The 13,097-nt window shown below is 40.8% G+C and overlaps 1 protein-coding gene across 1 annotated transcript in view; it reads left to right on the forward strand.

The window, feature by feature from the left end:
- The window catches only part of SLC23A2 (solute carrier family 23 member 2), a 47,341-nt gene that overhangs the window by 28,907 nt on the left and 5,337 nt on the right, over positions 1-13,097 (forward strand). The window contains exons 6-12 of the mRNA XM_065651697.1: positions 3,926-4,014; positions 4,913-4,983; positions 6,139-6,320; positions 9,199-9,319; positions 10,030-10,186; positions 11,384-11,531; positions 12,065-12,170. Of these exons, the coding sequence (XP_065507769.1) occupies positions 3,926-4,014; positions 4,913-4,983; positions 6,139-6,320; positions 9,199-9,319; positions 10,030-10,186; positions 11,384-11,531; positions 12,065-12,170 (874 nt within the window). The remainder of the gene's footprint in view (positions 1-3,925; positions 4,015-4,912; positions 4,984-6,138; positions 6,321-9,198; positions 9,320-10,029; positions 10,187-11,383; positions 11,532-12,064; positions 12,171-13,097) is intronic.

The raw sequence follows: 13,097 nt of genomic DNA on the forward strand, positions 1-13,097 counted from the left end.
GTCAGGCAAAGCTTTTGGAAAGCTGCTCCCAAAAAGAGGCGGGTCTGAAATCTGAGAAGGTATTTGGACGGTAAGAAAACACAGCATGGGAGAGAGAGGGAAATCCATGAGGACAGGGAAGGTACCCATTCCCCAAAAATAAGACCTACCCCGAAAATAAGCCCTAGCGTGATTTTTCAGGGTTTTTGAGGGTGCTCGAAATACAAGCCTTTCTCCAAAAATAAGCCCTAGTTACACTTCATATAAAAAGCCAATTTAAATAGTGCCCAGGCAGCTGTACGTGTAAAAAAGTAACAAGTTTTTGGAGCAAAAATTAATATAAGACCCTGTCTTGTTTTGGGGGAAACAGGGTAAAAGTGTTTTTTGGGGAAAGGAAAAATTCATATACCTTGGTAAAGAGGAACTAATTTTGATATTTTTTACAAGTTTGTTGAATCTTACCATATTCTTGCCAATATTTAAGTGGTTACGATGAGTCCTGCAGCAAATTGTATGTGTGTTTGTCAAATTAAAAAGGTGGGGGAACCTTGAACTGACTCTTCCAATACAAATAAATAATTTGGTTTTATTTGTTAATTGCTCTGAGTTGCAGGTAATGAACCTTCCTTGAATTGGGAAGAAATACATGTGTTAGTGTGGCCTTATAGGGATACCCAGACCTCTCCTTTTTCTTCTCTTTATGAGGATGCAAGAGACAGATTCAGGTGTTAGAAAAACTTGTAAAAATCTGGTGTTGCCAACAACAGGATGTCAAAAGTTTTATTAACGTGAAGATAAATCTCTTTTGAAAAAGGAAACGCTGCAGAGAGGGATTTGACATATTTACTTAAACTTTTGATGACTCTGCCTGTGAGAAGCCACAAGAGCAAAAACCTGCTGAGTTATTTCTTCATCTTCTGGAATAAACCGAAGAGTGAGAAGTAAAACCAGAAGAAAAATGCATACTTTAAGAGTGTGCCCTCATATGGTTACTTAAATGATTCATGGGTCATTTAGTGCAATTTAAGAACAGTGTGAGCTGAAATCTTGCATTCCAATAGAAAATGGACAAACAGCCCCACAATTTTTAAAGATTTATCTAAGAAACAGAATCTTTGGGTGGAAGAGTTATCTCAACAGGGTGGTGGATCACTTGTGGTCATAGATCAGCTTTTCATCTAAAAATTATCCAAACATTTCAGGTTTTCCAATGTAATCATTACTTGCTATTTTAGTTAGTTTTCTCGTCCTTTTCCTTCGAAATAAGAACTTCCCTTAGCTTTTTATGATGTCTTACTGAACTTAGAAAATCATTCCACTGTTTTGTATGAAAAGTTCATTCTGATGACAAAAAGCATCGTGGAATTCTTGAAAGAGAAAGTTCTCTTTTAGTCAGGATGACCTGCAGTTAATAATCCCATTTTCTGCCCGATTGGCTCTTTGTGCTCATGGGGCGGCTTGTTTTAGCTGGAATCATAAATTTTCCAGTTTAAAATATTCTGTATAATCCCACCTCTGCCCTCTGTGGTGGTTCTTTGCCCTTTTCAGTGGCTTCTCCTTGCACAGGTTTATATACTGAAGACTCAGTTATGTTTGGGTCTTAAAATAAGTGATCTTTAAGGAGAAAACTTGCGCGGTTGAGTGTTTTATAACTCTTTAACATGTGATTCTGGTTTTATGTAAGGGTGGGAGTGGGCTATAGCAGCAATGTTCTCTAAATGAGATTTTAAAGTATTTATTGGCAAGCCTGTCAGCTACCAAGTATTTCAGCAAATAAAGCCGCTACGGTTTCAAAAGGTCAAATTCCGTGGTTTAAAGGTCCTTAAAGATGGATTTAGCTCAATTATGAGGCGGAGTCAGTGTCAGTCGGGTACCCATACTAATTTTAGGAATTCAAGCTATTTATTAGATTGTGTAATAAGCCAAAAGATTTGTCATGGTCTCGGAGTAATTAGTATGACTGAGACCATCAAATACAGCTTTAATATACTTGAAGGTTTTAAGTTTGTTGCTGTGCCCATCGCTATGTTTTCTGAGCCTTCTTACATCTGTGTGAAATGTTAAGATAACAAAGACATTTCCAGCTGATTTAACTGCATGAAAAGCTCTGTCTTCACAAGGGCTGGTGCCAAAATTGAGCAACTTCACAATTTAGACGTGAAATTGTGATGATATTCCTGTTGTAAGCTGGTGGTACTTTACCCAGTGAGTAACGTTTAGTAATGGGCGAGGTATTTTATAGAGTCGTGTGGCAAACTGGGGCTGTATCTTCGGAAAGAGACTGATCTTGCTTGGCTGATTTTGCGTAATAAGTTTAAAATTTAAAAAAAAGACACATAAATTCCACTCACACGTGCAAAAACACACCTATTTTTTTTTTCTGCTTAGAAAAAAGTACGTATATTTTCGGCCTACTGGCCCTTTTGGTAAATATTCCATGTTAACAGTCTTGTATAAAGGTTGAACGGGTGGCGAAGCAAGATGTGCTAAGATCTCTCTGCGCAATATGCATGCGGGTTATTTTATATGATACAAACCTCACGCTCTCTACAACTGACTTCATCACCGAAGAATGTTTTTGCAATGTATATTTCCAAAATCATTGGGGGGGGGACGGAGTTCTGCGTAGGTGGGATGGAGGAGTAACAGCTTGTTCCAGGTATTGTGCGTTTTGCCGTGGGCACCAACTTGCTCCGTGTGCTTAACGAACCTGGAAAAATAAGGTGAATCATTCACTTGTAGCCACCAACCGTTTCTTCACCAAAGATCGAGCTTTGATTTTTTTCGCTGGAAGAACCTTTGATGGGAATTCGTTCCAGGTGGGTGTGCTCAGGGGGCTCGTGTGGTTTAGGAAGTTTGACTTTTTAATGCAGTTTGCAGTAGGTGGATCAGCTTTTTCGATTCCTCGTGGCCCAAACTCCTTTAAAATCACAGTTCTGACTTCCCGCCTGTGAACTTCACAACCACCATTAGTCAATGTTTATGGGTTGATCATTTTTGTTAAGCGTGTGTAGGATTATTTTCCCCTTCCTTGTGCCTCTTGTGATCTTTATCTGAATCTGTTCCCGTCAGTTTTTTCCTTTGCCAGTGTTTGTACTGGCATCATTGCGGCTGTAAACCAGCCATAAACACGGTGCGGTAACCAGAGCCGCAGGAGCAATTAAACGTTCCACGTGTTGCAGTTTGAGATCTGCTATTGAAGAGAATCTTGTTACAATCCATTAATCGACAGTATTTATAGAATAGTTCGAAGCGCGTCTTCTCTGTGGTTAAGTAACACCTGAATATATGTGATGTTGTGCACACTACGATTCATTCAATAAATATGTAGTTGGTGCTGGTAGATGCTCTTTCGATCTTCAGCCTTTTGGGAAGTATAAACACCAATGCTAAGAATGTCATCTTGAAATTCTTGTATTTATTGTCAGTAGCCACCTGGAACATCTAATCAGCTCTAATCAGCCTAATAGTTATTTACACGTACACTTCAAGATGAATGTACAAATGACTGTAGTGCACGTCATGCAAAGGGAAGGTGTTGAGCACGCAGACCGTGTGCTGCTCCATCAAAGAGCTTTTTGAATGTGGTGGGATGGTAAAAGCTGCACGTTCAGCAGTCCGGTGCTTACATGACTATCCGCATCTGTATCCTGGTTGTGCTGCTGAGTCAAAAGCTTAAATCAAAGTCTGGTACCTACCAGGAATTATCTGTTGTAGGTGTTGTATTAGTAACTTCATGCGTGTAGCATCTTCTGTTAGGTCTTTGCTTTGTGGAGTCGTAGTATTTCTGTGTCTGTTCTTTTTAATAACTCCTTATATTTCACATATTTAATAACCACCAGTAAAAGACGGTTTTGAGGATGAGCCACCACCTCACTGCTATTGATACCCTGACAGTACCATAACACCGAGAAACGTCAGCGTCTCTTCTTTCCCTTTCCACCAGGTTACCCTTGTTTCAAGCAAGTGCTTTTGCGTTCTTAGCACCTGCTAGAGCAATACTCTCCCTGGAGAAGTGGAAATGTAATAATACAGGTAATTGTCATTTACACTTGTTCAGCTTTAAGTGGCAAATGACCCAGATCACATATAGTGCAACTGCAAAACTGTATGATATGGAAACTGCAATTAATGAGCAGGGAATAGAAATTTTAAAAATCTCTCCTTTTAAAACTTTGTGCCTTGGAAAAAGATTCTCAAATATGCCCTTGTTGAATTCTCTTTCTGGGATTTTTTTTTAATATAAAAAATGTTGACAGAAGAAATCTGAGTAGCATAAAACAATTCTTCTGCTAACAACATAGAGAAAGGCAGAAGGATTTTGTAAATTTTTCTTTGTGGTATGTGGAAATAGTGAGTCCAGTCGAGCCCTTTTTGAAGTTGAGTAGTAGGAAGTTTGAGCAATGTTCAGCATCACCTCAGGACCAGTATTTTTCCCTGTTTAACTCGTATCCGATGGGTTTTGCAGAGCAACTTTGGACAATATTTGAATGTTCACGTTAAGGTTTTGTCAAGAAGAGCCTTTGCTGCGTCTTGCTCTTGAACCTTCTAACCTTCCAAAGGTGTCACCACGGGTCAGTTCATCATTCAGTGAGTGACCTGAATTGGTGAACAGCAAACATTGGAGTACTGGATTCCTCATTGAGTAGTTCTCCATTCATCTGTTTATTGGAGTGGGAAAAGGATCCCTAATTGACCTTTCTTTCTGAAAGTTATGATTTTTTTCCACTTTGGTGCAGTGGGTAAAATTAGTGGTTAGCTCGTGGGGAATGGAAACGTGTTATTACTTGATTTGTAGCATGGCAGAACTTTTTCTTCTGTGTAAATCAAGGCTTATTTGTCAGATGCAGCTTAAGGAGAGGTTTGTTTTGTATTAAATGATGGCAAAGTGGCTGAGGAATAAATACCCATGTTTTTTTCTTCTTTTTGTAAGATATAACAGTTACAAATGGAACAACAGAACTGCTGCACACTGAGCACATCTGGTATCCCAGAATACGAGAGGTAATGTAAGAGTCGCCTTCAGCTGTTGGTCTGTCCGATTCCAGTTCAGTTTCTCACCCAGCCCTCTTTGTGTTCTCGTCTTTAAGTTGGTAATTCCTTTTTTCACTGCGATTTTCATTTGAATATATCCCTTTACTCATTTCATGGAAGCCTTCATTTTTTTTTTTTTTTTTCCAACTCATTCATTGCTGGACAGCAAAATAACAAGGAGTTAGTTGCCACGTTCCGAAAGACACGCAGTAAAACGCGAGACGAAAACTCTTCTTTTAACACTTTGCGATTTGCGCTTGCTGGCAGCAGTTCAGCTGCTCCCAGGCCACGTGCCTGCTGTCCCATGTTCAATAGGCTGTCCCGTGGAAGGTGAATATGCAGTTAGCAAATCTGTCCATCCCTGGGTGTCTTAAGATAAGACAGTTCTCCTGAGCGACTTGCTGAACTAGATCCAGCTCCTTCTCCACTCGCAGCACCGCAGTCTGAACGTGGCCCCGCTCTGCAGAGCCCAGTTGTGCCCAGGCGTCCCAGCGGAGTGCTAGCTAGCGCAATCCAACTTCAGGCGTGTGTCATGGAATTTTTCTCTCCCATCCCGTCGCTTTGGGCTGCGCGCTTTTCCTGAATTAAAACCCACCCCTCTCTCTTCCCCATGTTCAAACCATAGCGACATCCCGCCAAGAGCCCTGCAGCCACGAGGGCTGACAGTCTCCTGAGACCACAACGCTGCTCTATACCAGCTTCTAAGGAGCACTTGTGAACAGTGCAGCCCACACTCTGTCCCTAGGAGCTAGGAGCATCACCTCCCACCTCCGTGGCGCCTGCAACCCTTGCCGGTTCGATCTGAGAGCTTAAAGGTTAGCCTGGAACCCAGGTCTCCTGTCTGACAGTGTGATGTGCTATCCGCACAGCGACCAGGCTGGCCCACTGGTCTGTTGTGTCATAGTTTTGTGGAGAAAAAAAAATAAAATAAAATAAAAAACAAACCATAAGTGTTATGCTTAAGCAATAAGCCACTTAAACATAATGAGCTGTTTTATGACGAAAAATTTGCTGAGTTCTTCTGTGTCGCTGAATTCTTTTAACTGCAGTTTGTAATCCAGAGCAGAAAAAAGAAACGTTTGGGGTTTGCTTTTAACTGTCTCTTTCCCGTTCTTGTGTGTTCAGATCCAAGGTGCTATTATCATGTCCTCCCTGATAGAAGTGGTGATCGGTTTGCTCGGCCTTCCCGGCGCCCTGTTGCGATACATCGGGCCTCTGACCATCACGCCAACCGTTGCTCTCATCGGCCTCTCCGGTTTCCAAGCCGCTGGAGAAAGAGCCGGCAAACACTGGGGTATCGCTATGCTGTGAGTACTTCTGGGTGTGCTTGGCAGGAATTTTGGGGTGCCAGGAAAAAGCCAGAGGCTCCCAGTATGGAGAAATACCCTGGGCAGGAATGGGAGTCGATCTGGGATAGGGTTAATTGGCAATTTGGGAATAAGTACGGCAGCAACTCGAGAAGAGGAAGGAAAGGACAACGGAGGAAGGTGAGGAGTGGAGAACAGAGGATTTTATGAAACAATAGTTGGTCTGGGAGCCATTGGCTGGGTCTAAATCAGTGTTACGGGAAAGTTGATTTAGCAAAACGCCAGAGAGATCAGTGAACAATTTTGATTTCTGTTTTTATGATGCTATTGTGTATATTTCTTATTCTGCAAAGGTGAGTAAATACCGTTGGTAGTAGTCGTCCAGTTATCACTATTACTGGCTCACTTACCCATAGCCAAGATAAATCTGTATGATGACAGAGAGCGTATGTATTTCCATGAATGCCATCAGTCGATGAGGCAAAAGTACTCAGATTTCTGTTCAGTAGACAAAAAAGCTGAATTTCAGGGCATGATCTATGTGCTTCTGTAAGTAGAGATGCCAGGGAAATTAAAGAATTGAGATTAGTGGGATGAAAGGGAATAACTGAGAAAAATGAGATGAAGAGAAGACAAAAGCTTCCTGTGTGATGCTGTGGATAACCAGCCAGCTCAGGATGGAAACCACGTTTTAGGGAGAAGGAAATCGGCTGAGACAGTTGCTGTATTGGATATATAGTGACCAACTTTGTGCTGGCTCTGGAAGCGGAAGGAACAACTTCATGAGATCAGATTCTGATCTGACTAATCTGTTTGCACAGTACTTTGAACACCATAAACTATTCTGTAAGTGCAGCTTATGATTAAAAGGGCTGTTTAATTCTCTTTTATCTCGGACATTAGCATCATGAATATTTTTGTAATTCTGCTATGTCAAAGCAGCTGACCCAAAGGAATATTTTATTTTGCTGTAAAACAAATTCTGTGCAAGTTGGGACTAATGTTAAATCAATCAAGCCAGACTTTTGGTGAATTGGACATGGAAACGTGTAATTAAAGTTGACATTTTGCAGCTGGAAAAAAAAACACATCACTTTAGGAGCAGGATTTAAATATTACCCAGTCAATAAGTATTTCTGGCTTCTGCTATGCAAAAATATGTACTAAATTGCTGAAAATAACTCCATAGCCATCTCGAGCCACTCGAAAGTAACTTGATCTCTACAAGATGTGGCACTTGAAGCTGTCTCGACTGTTTTGATGAGTTAAAAATTCTGTATTGCTGACTCTCACACCAGAATAAAACCTGGGTAAGAGCTGTTATCCTGTTAACTTCAGATGCTATTTGACAAGATTTTCAATTTCCCAAACAGTTTGCTGACCTCACTTGTTCTGCAGGTGCCAGGCTGAAAGAATTTAATCCATAAACCACATCACATCGTGGTGGGTAAAAAGGGAAATTATTGGTCTTTGCCTGGACATCTGGTGAATAAAACTGGGGTTTGGGGCCCTCAAATTTGGTAATATTTTACAGATTGGCAGTAACTCCCCCTGCTATGGAGCCAATATAATATTACACCTATTTTGTAGACAAGCAAACTGGGAAATGAATCATAATGGTTTCAGTGAATTGATTTAAGTTATTTTTAATCTTTTCTCTCTTGCCTGCTTTAGCCTCTGTCAATGCATGTGTCCTTCTCAGTGCTATTTACAACTCTGTACTAAATAAACCAAAATAAAAAGCCACCTGTCCCCAGCATTGCAGGAGAGCCGCTGTTTGGAGCGCAGCCCATCTCTCCATAATGGGCTTGGGGAAAAATGCCAAAATGTTTCGTGAATGCAAGGAAAAGGTGTCTTTATCATTCGGGGGTAAAGGACCTAAATGCTTCTTGTACAGAGCTCTTTGTTCCTGCAGACTGAGGGAGAATAAAGCTCCGTTTTGTTTCTTACAGACTGAAACCGATCCTGGACAGAAAGGGGAGGGAAGCTGAAAATCCGCCTTTTTTTTAATAATAAAGTCAGCTGATAAAAACATCATCTCAAATTTCAGCAAAGCTTTGCTGCTTCAGACAGCTTGACTCTCTGTGGAGCCTTTTTATAACCAAACTGGTTTGGGGTATTTCAGAGTTGAGCAACCTGCCCTGGCTTTTTATAATACTTTTCATTGCAGTGGATGCTTATTTTAACTGTAGAGTTGAATAAATTTGGAACATCTAGAGGAGCTCAGCAGTTTTAATGAGGGAGGAGGATGTGTAATACTTGAGGCATCTAAAAACTGTAATAAGTGAACTGCAATTGAATGGAATCTTGATTTTTGGGGCTCTGTTCTGCTTGATTTACAGCTGTTTAGTGAAAGATGCGTATACAAAAAAGGGGGATTCTTAAGAATTGAAGAAAGAATTTCCCCTGACAGAAGTTTTTCAAGTGCTTTGGAGTTTCATGCAAGTTTTGAAATGTAAAAAATTTTATATACAGGCTCCCACTTTTCCTGTTTCTTCCTGTTTGCGGGCAGCAACCTTTGTGCTTCATACGCACAAAAAATGGCACCAAAATGGGAGTTTTAGTCAAAAAGAAGCAAGGGCGCAGTGTAGCCCTTTGATGGCTGCTTGGCTCTGGAAATCTTTCTCTAGTCTGATTAATTTTCCTGGTTTCATTTACCTGTTTGCTGCTGGCTGTTATGGAAGCACTTTAGAATACAAATCGTTTTGGCTTGGGCTGAATTGATTTCAAATATATCCTCTTCTGATGTGCTAAATTTCAAATGTACATTGATATTCTGTGTCTGAAGTGCCTGGACAGGTTTGTGCTGAGAAGGATTTTTAACATATTGGTGCTAATGAGGTGTCCCTCTTGTCCCACCCTCCTTTCTTTTCCTCAGGACTATTTTCCTGGTATTGCTGTTTTCTCAGTATGCCAGAAACGTCAAATTTCCCTTGCCCATCTACAAATCCAAGAAAGGATGGACAGCGTACAGGCTGCAGCTTTTCAAAATGTTCCCTGTAAGTAGTTAAACTTGTTCTTCAGTTGGAAAAATAAAATAAACCAAAACTGATTTGCGTTTGGGTTTTTTTTTTTTCCCTTTGGTTTTGATTTTTCATAATACAATAGATCACAAAGGTGAGATAAAAGCTTAAATAGGCTGATGGGAAACTTAACGAAATGGCTCATCTGTCAAAGGAAATAGTCTGATATTGTAGTTTTGCCAGAGCCCATTGTGGTATCTGTGATGAAGAGCTGTTGGAGTGATGAAGATCGTGGAGGGAGGGAAGGGGTAGAGAAGGAGGTGAGTTTATTCATGCAGCGAAAGCCTAAACGGAGCCCTCAAAGGGATGGTAAGATCATTATCTTCTAGTTTTCTGAAAGCAATACTCCGCTCCGCCGTGTGAAAGACTTCTTTTTTTAATTCTCCAGTAAAGCTGAGACTAATTCATGAGTTTGTTTAAGTGCCCATTTGGAGACTTTCCCAATTGTGAAGGGAGAGAAGAAGCTCTAATTCTAGAGCTTTTGTAACAGCAGCTTCGTTAGGGGCCAGGGCGGGGGAAACACCTAGCGCATCTATTACAGGATTTACTGCTCGTTCAGACTCAAAATTTCACTTCAGATCCTCCTCAGGTGTCTGCGTAATAGATATTCTGCGCAGGAACTGTTTGCTGTTGATGAACATTGCCATTGATGGTTTATTTTCAAGAGCTTTTCTTCTCTTCCACAGATTATTTTAGCCATTTTGGTGTCGTGGTTGCTTTGCTTCATCTTCACGGTGACAGACGTCTTTCCCCCCGACAGTTCCAAGTACGGTTTCTACGCTCGCACAGACGCCCGGCGGGGAGTGCTCTTGGTCGCTCCGTGGTTCAAGGTTCCTTATCCTTGTAAGTATATCTGGTTTTAAGGGCTGGGTTTTTTTTCTAATGCTACACCTATGAGTATCATTTCTGCTGGTTTTGGAAGCGTTGCTATTTTACTCTCAGTACCATATTCCGATGCACTTCAACATGCACTGAACTAAAGACATCGGAGGTGAGGATGATGGGTTTTTTTTCTTATTTTCCTTTTTAATTTGATACTCTTTAAGGTCTCACCCAAGAAAGACTGAGTCTGTAAAACTTGAATTTGTACAAGGCACTTGCAGAGTTTATCTAGGTAACTCTTGACTTCTAATAACATAGCCTGACTCTATATAAAACATGGATTTTTTGGGGGAATGGTTGATTTATCTGTACTTCTATAATGAGGATGGGTTATGACAATTCCTGTAGAGCTACTGAAGTCATCAATTCTCGTTTAAAGAATCAGTAGCATGTGGTGTTTTTTCCAGCTTAACGTTCTTTCCTGCCCCAAACACGCTCATTCTTGACTTAGCACAACATAACGACGACACATAAATGTCCTGACTTCCAGCAGCTGTGTTGGAATTGGGCTGATGAAAAGTCAGGCGATGCCAATCAATGCTTTTCAAAGGACAAAAAAGTATTTATAAGAGAACACGAAACTCTTTACCCAAGCATCGTTTGTTCACATTTGTGTGATTTCACGTTCCTTTTGTTGCGAAAGGCTCATCTATTTCAAAGAGATAAAAGCATCGAGGCAATTGCTGTGGAAAACCTGCCAAGCTTTCCTACGGGCTTAAATTAATCTGATTTTTCTCTTCGACAAAAATTTAAAGTTGGAAGGTGTCTGTGCAGTGATTGTAGCTGGTTGTTGGCCTTTGGTTTCAAGTTTGGTCTACTGAAGAGAAAGGCCGAGTTTTGAGAGCAATAATAATTAAGTGGCATTCGCCTCACGGATCAGAATTGTTTTTTCACAAGCAGTAGTTCAAATTCCTTCTCTTCTGAACAGGAGGAATGTTTTTTGGTGGGGTTTAGGGCTTTTTGGGTTTTTTCCAAGTGTGATCAAAGGGGTTGGTTTGGCCGTTTTTCCATTGACCCTTTCATCTCCCTGAACTTGCCAGACTGCGTTACTGTGAAGGGAGTTTGCCGATTCCACTAAAGATGGATAAATTGTTGGATGTTTTGATACCGACATTGTTTTCTGTGGCACAAGAGATTTCAGTTTTCTTTTCTTCACAGTTCAGTGGGGACTGCCAACAATTTCAGCCGCTGGAGTGATAGGAATGCTCAGCGCCGTTGTTGCCAGCATTATTGAATCAATAGGAGATTACTACGCCTGTGCCAGGTTGTCGTGCGCTCCCCCTCCACCTATTCATGCCATAAACAGGTACGTCAAAAAAAAAAAAGAAATATTTTTCAGTGTCTTAAGCTATTTTTTTTTTTCCCTCGGGATAAGACCGGAATGTGCTCTGAGATTAAAAGCTACAATTTGGTCAAGCGCAAGGGCCAAGGGGCTGAAATATAAGATGCAACTGTCGTGTTGAATTATTTTATTGCGAGTGCAGCATTGGAAACTTAGTCCTATTGCTGCTGGAGTCTGTGGAAGTTAATAGTACGGTTTCTGTAGCGACAGAACTCTAAATCGGTTCTGGAATCGGGGCAGCTTGTCAAATTCATTTGAAGTGCAATTTTAGAAATAAAGAGCAGCCCTAAGTTTGACTCGAATTATTTTGAGATTTCCTCAATTTAAGAACGTGAGTATCTAAGACATAGAAAACACAACTCAGGTTGGTTTTCCAGATGTGTTGGAGCTTAAGATGTGAATTATAATAATCAATGCGGGACAGATGCTTTAGCAGGCGTGGAGTCTGAAGTGAGTCTGTGCTAATACAAGTTTGACTCTTTCTCTGTGATTTCCAGAGGGATTTTTATTGAGGGTCTCTCCTGTGTTCTGGATGGAGTATTTGGGACAGGGAACGGATCCACTTCTTCCAGCCCCAACATTGGTGTCCTGGGCATCACAAAGGTTTGTGCTTTACCTCGATTCCTCAGTGACCGGAGTATTTGATCTCCTCTGGTGCCACTTTCATGTTTCCCAGCATGATCCTCCTCCAAGAAACGATACTACTTATTGCTTTGTGCACACAAACTTTACACGGCATTCTGAATTTACATCATGGCTGTACCAGCCATTTCCTAATCGAAGCACATTCTGGATAAGGACCTCAAAAATCTCATTTTTCTTTGGAGTAAAGGGCAGTTAGAAAACCTGCATATAAAACACATGATGCTAAATAAGCTTTGAAAATCAAGAAGGCATTTCAGGGCTCTAAGGGTGCTTTGAGCTGAGGCATAAACACTGTAAACCGTAAAGAAATTGATACTGTTTTGTGCTAAAGAACTGACTATTTTTAATGTCTCAATGAAATGCAACTTGAGGTCTTTGGGTCTTATCTACGTCTGTACTCGGACGTTGCACAGCTAGAACAGGAGCTGCACTCAAGGTGACATTAAATGTACCCTAAATAGTTGTTTCTGGCATGATAGGTTCTTAAAGCACTGAGCATGCTTAGGTGATCACCTGTTTTTTGGGGTGTTACTCAGCCAAATATATAAATATTTGAGGAATTTCTTTATTCACGCGCAGCACTGGATATGTGCTTGAATGCCTTGCTGAAGCAGGAGACCTTGGACTGCAGATAGTTTTGCTTGATATTGTTAATTTAACCTTGTTAAGAAATATCAACTGAATGGGTAAGAGTAATTTATGTTATAAACACGTACATCTTGTTGCGTGTTTCGCTTGGAAAATAAATCTACTTCATGCGTACAAGACAGAAAATGTACGCTCTCCACTTACGATAACTCATCTTTCTGACTTAATCCGATAGAGATGATGGATTTCTCTTCAGCCAGTTTTTTTTTCTGCACAAAGGATGATTCTGTTTGGTTT

Source organism: Caloenas nicobarica, chromosome 25 (genome assembly GCF_036013445.1).
Source record: "Caloenas nicobarica isolate bCalNic1 chromosome 25, bCalNic1.hap1, whole genome shotgun sequence".
NCBI classification, from domain to species: domain Eukaryota; kingdom Metazoa; phylum Chordata; class Aves; order Columbiformes; family Columbidae; genus Caloenas; species Caloenas nicobarica.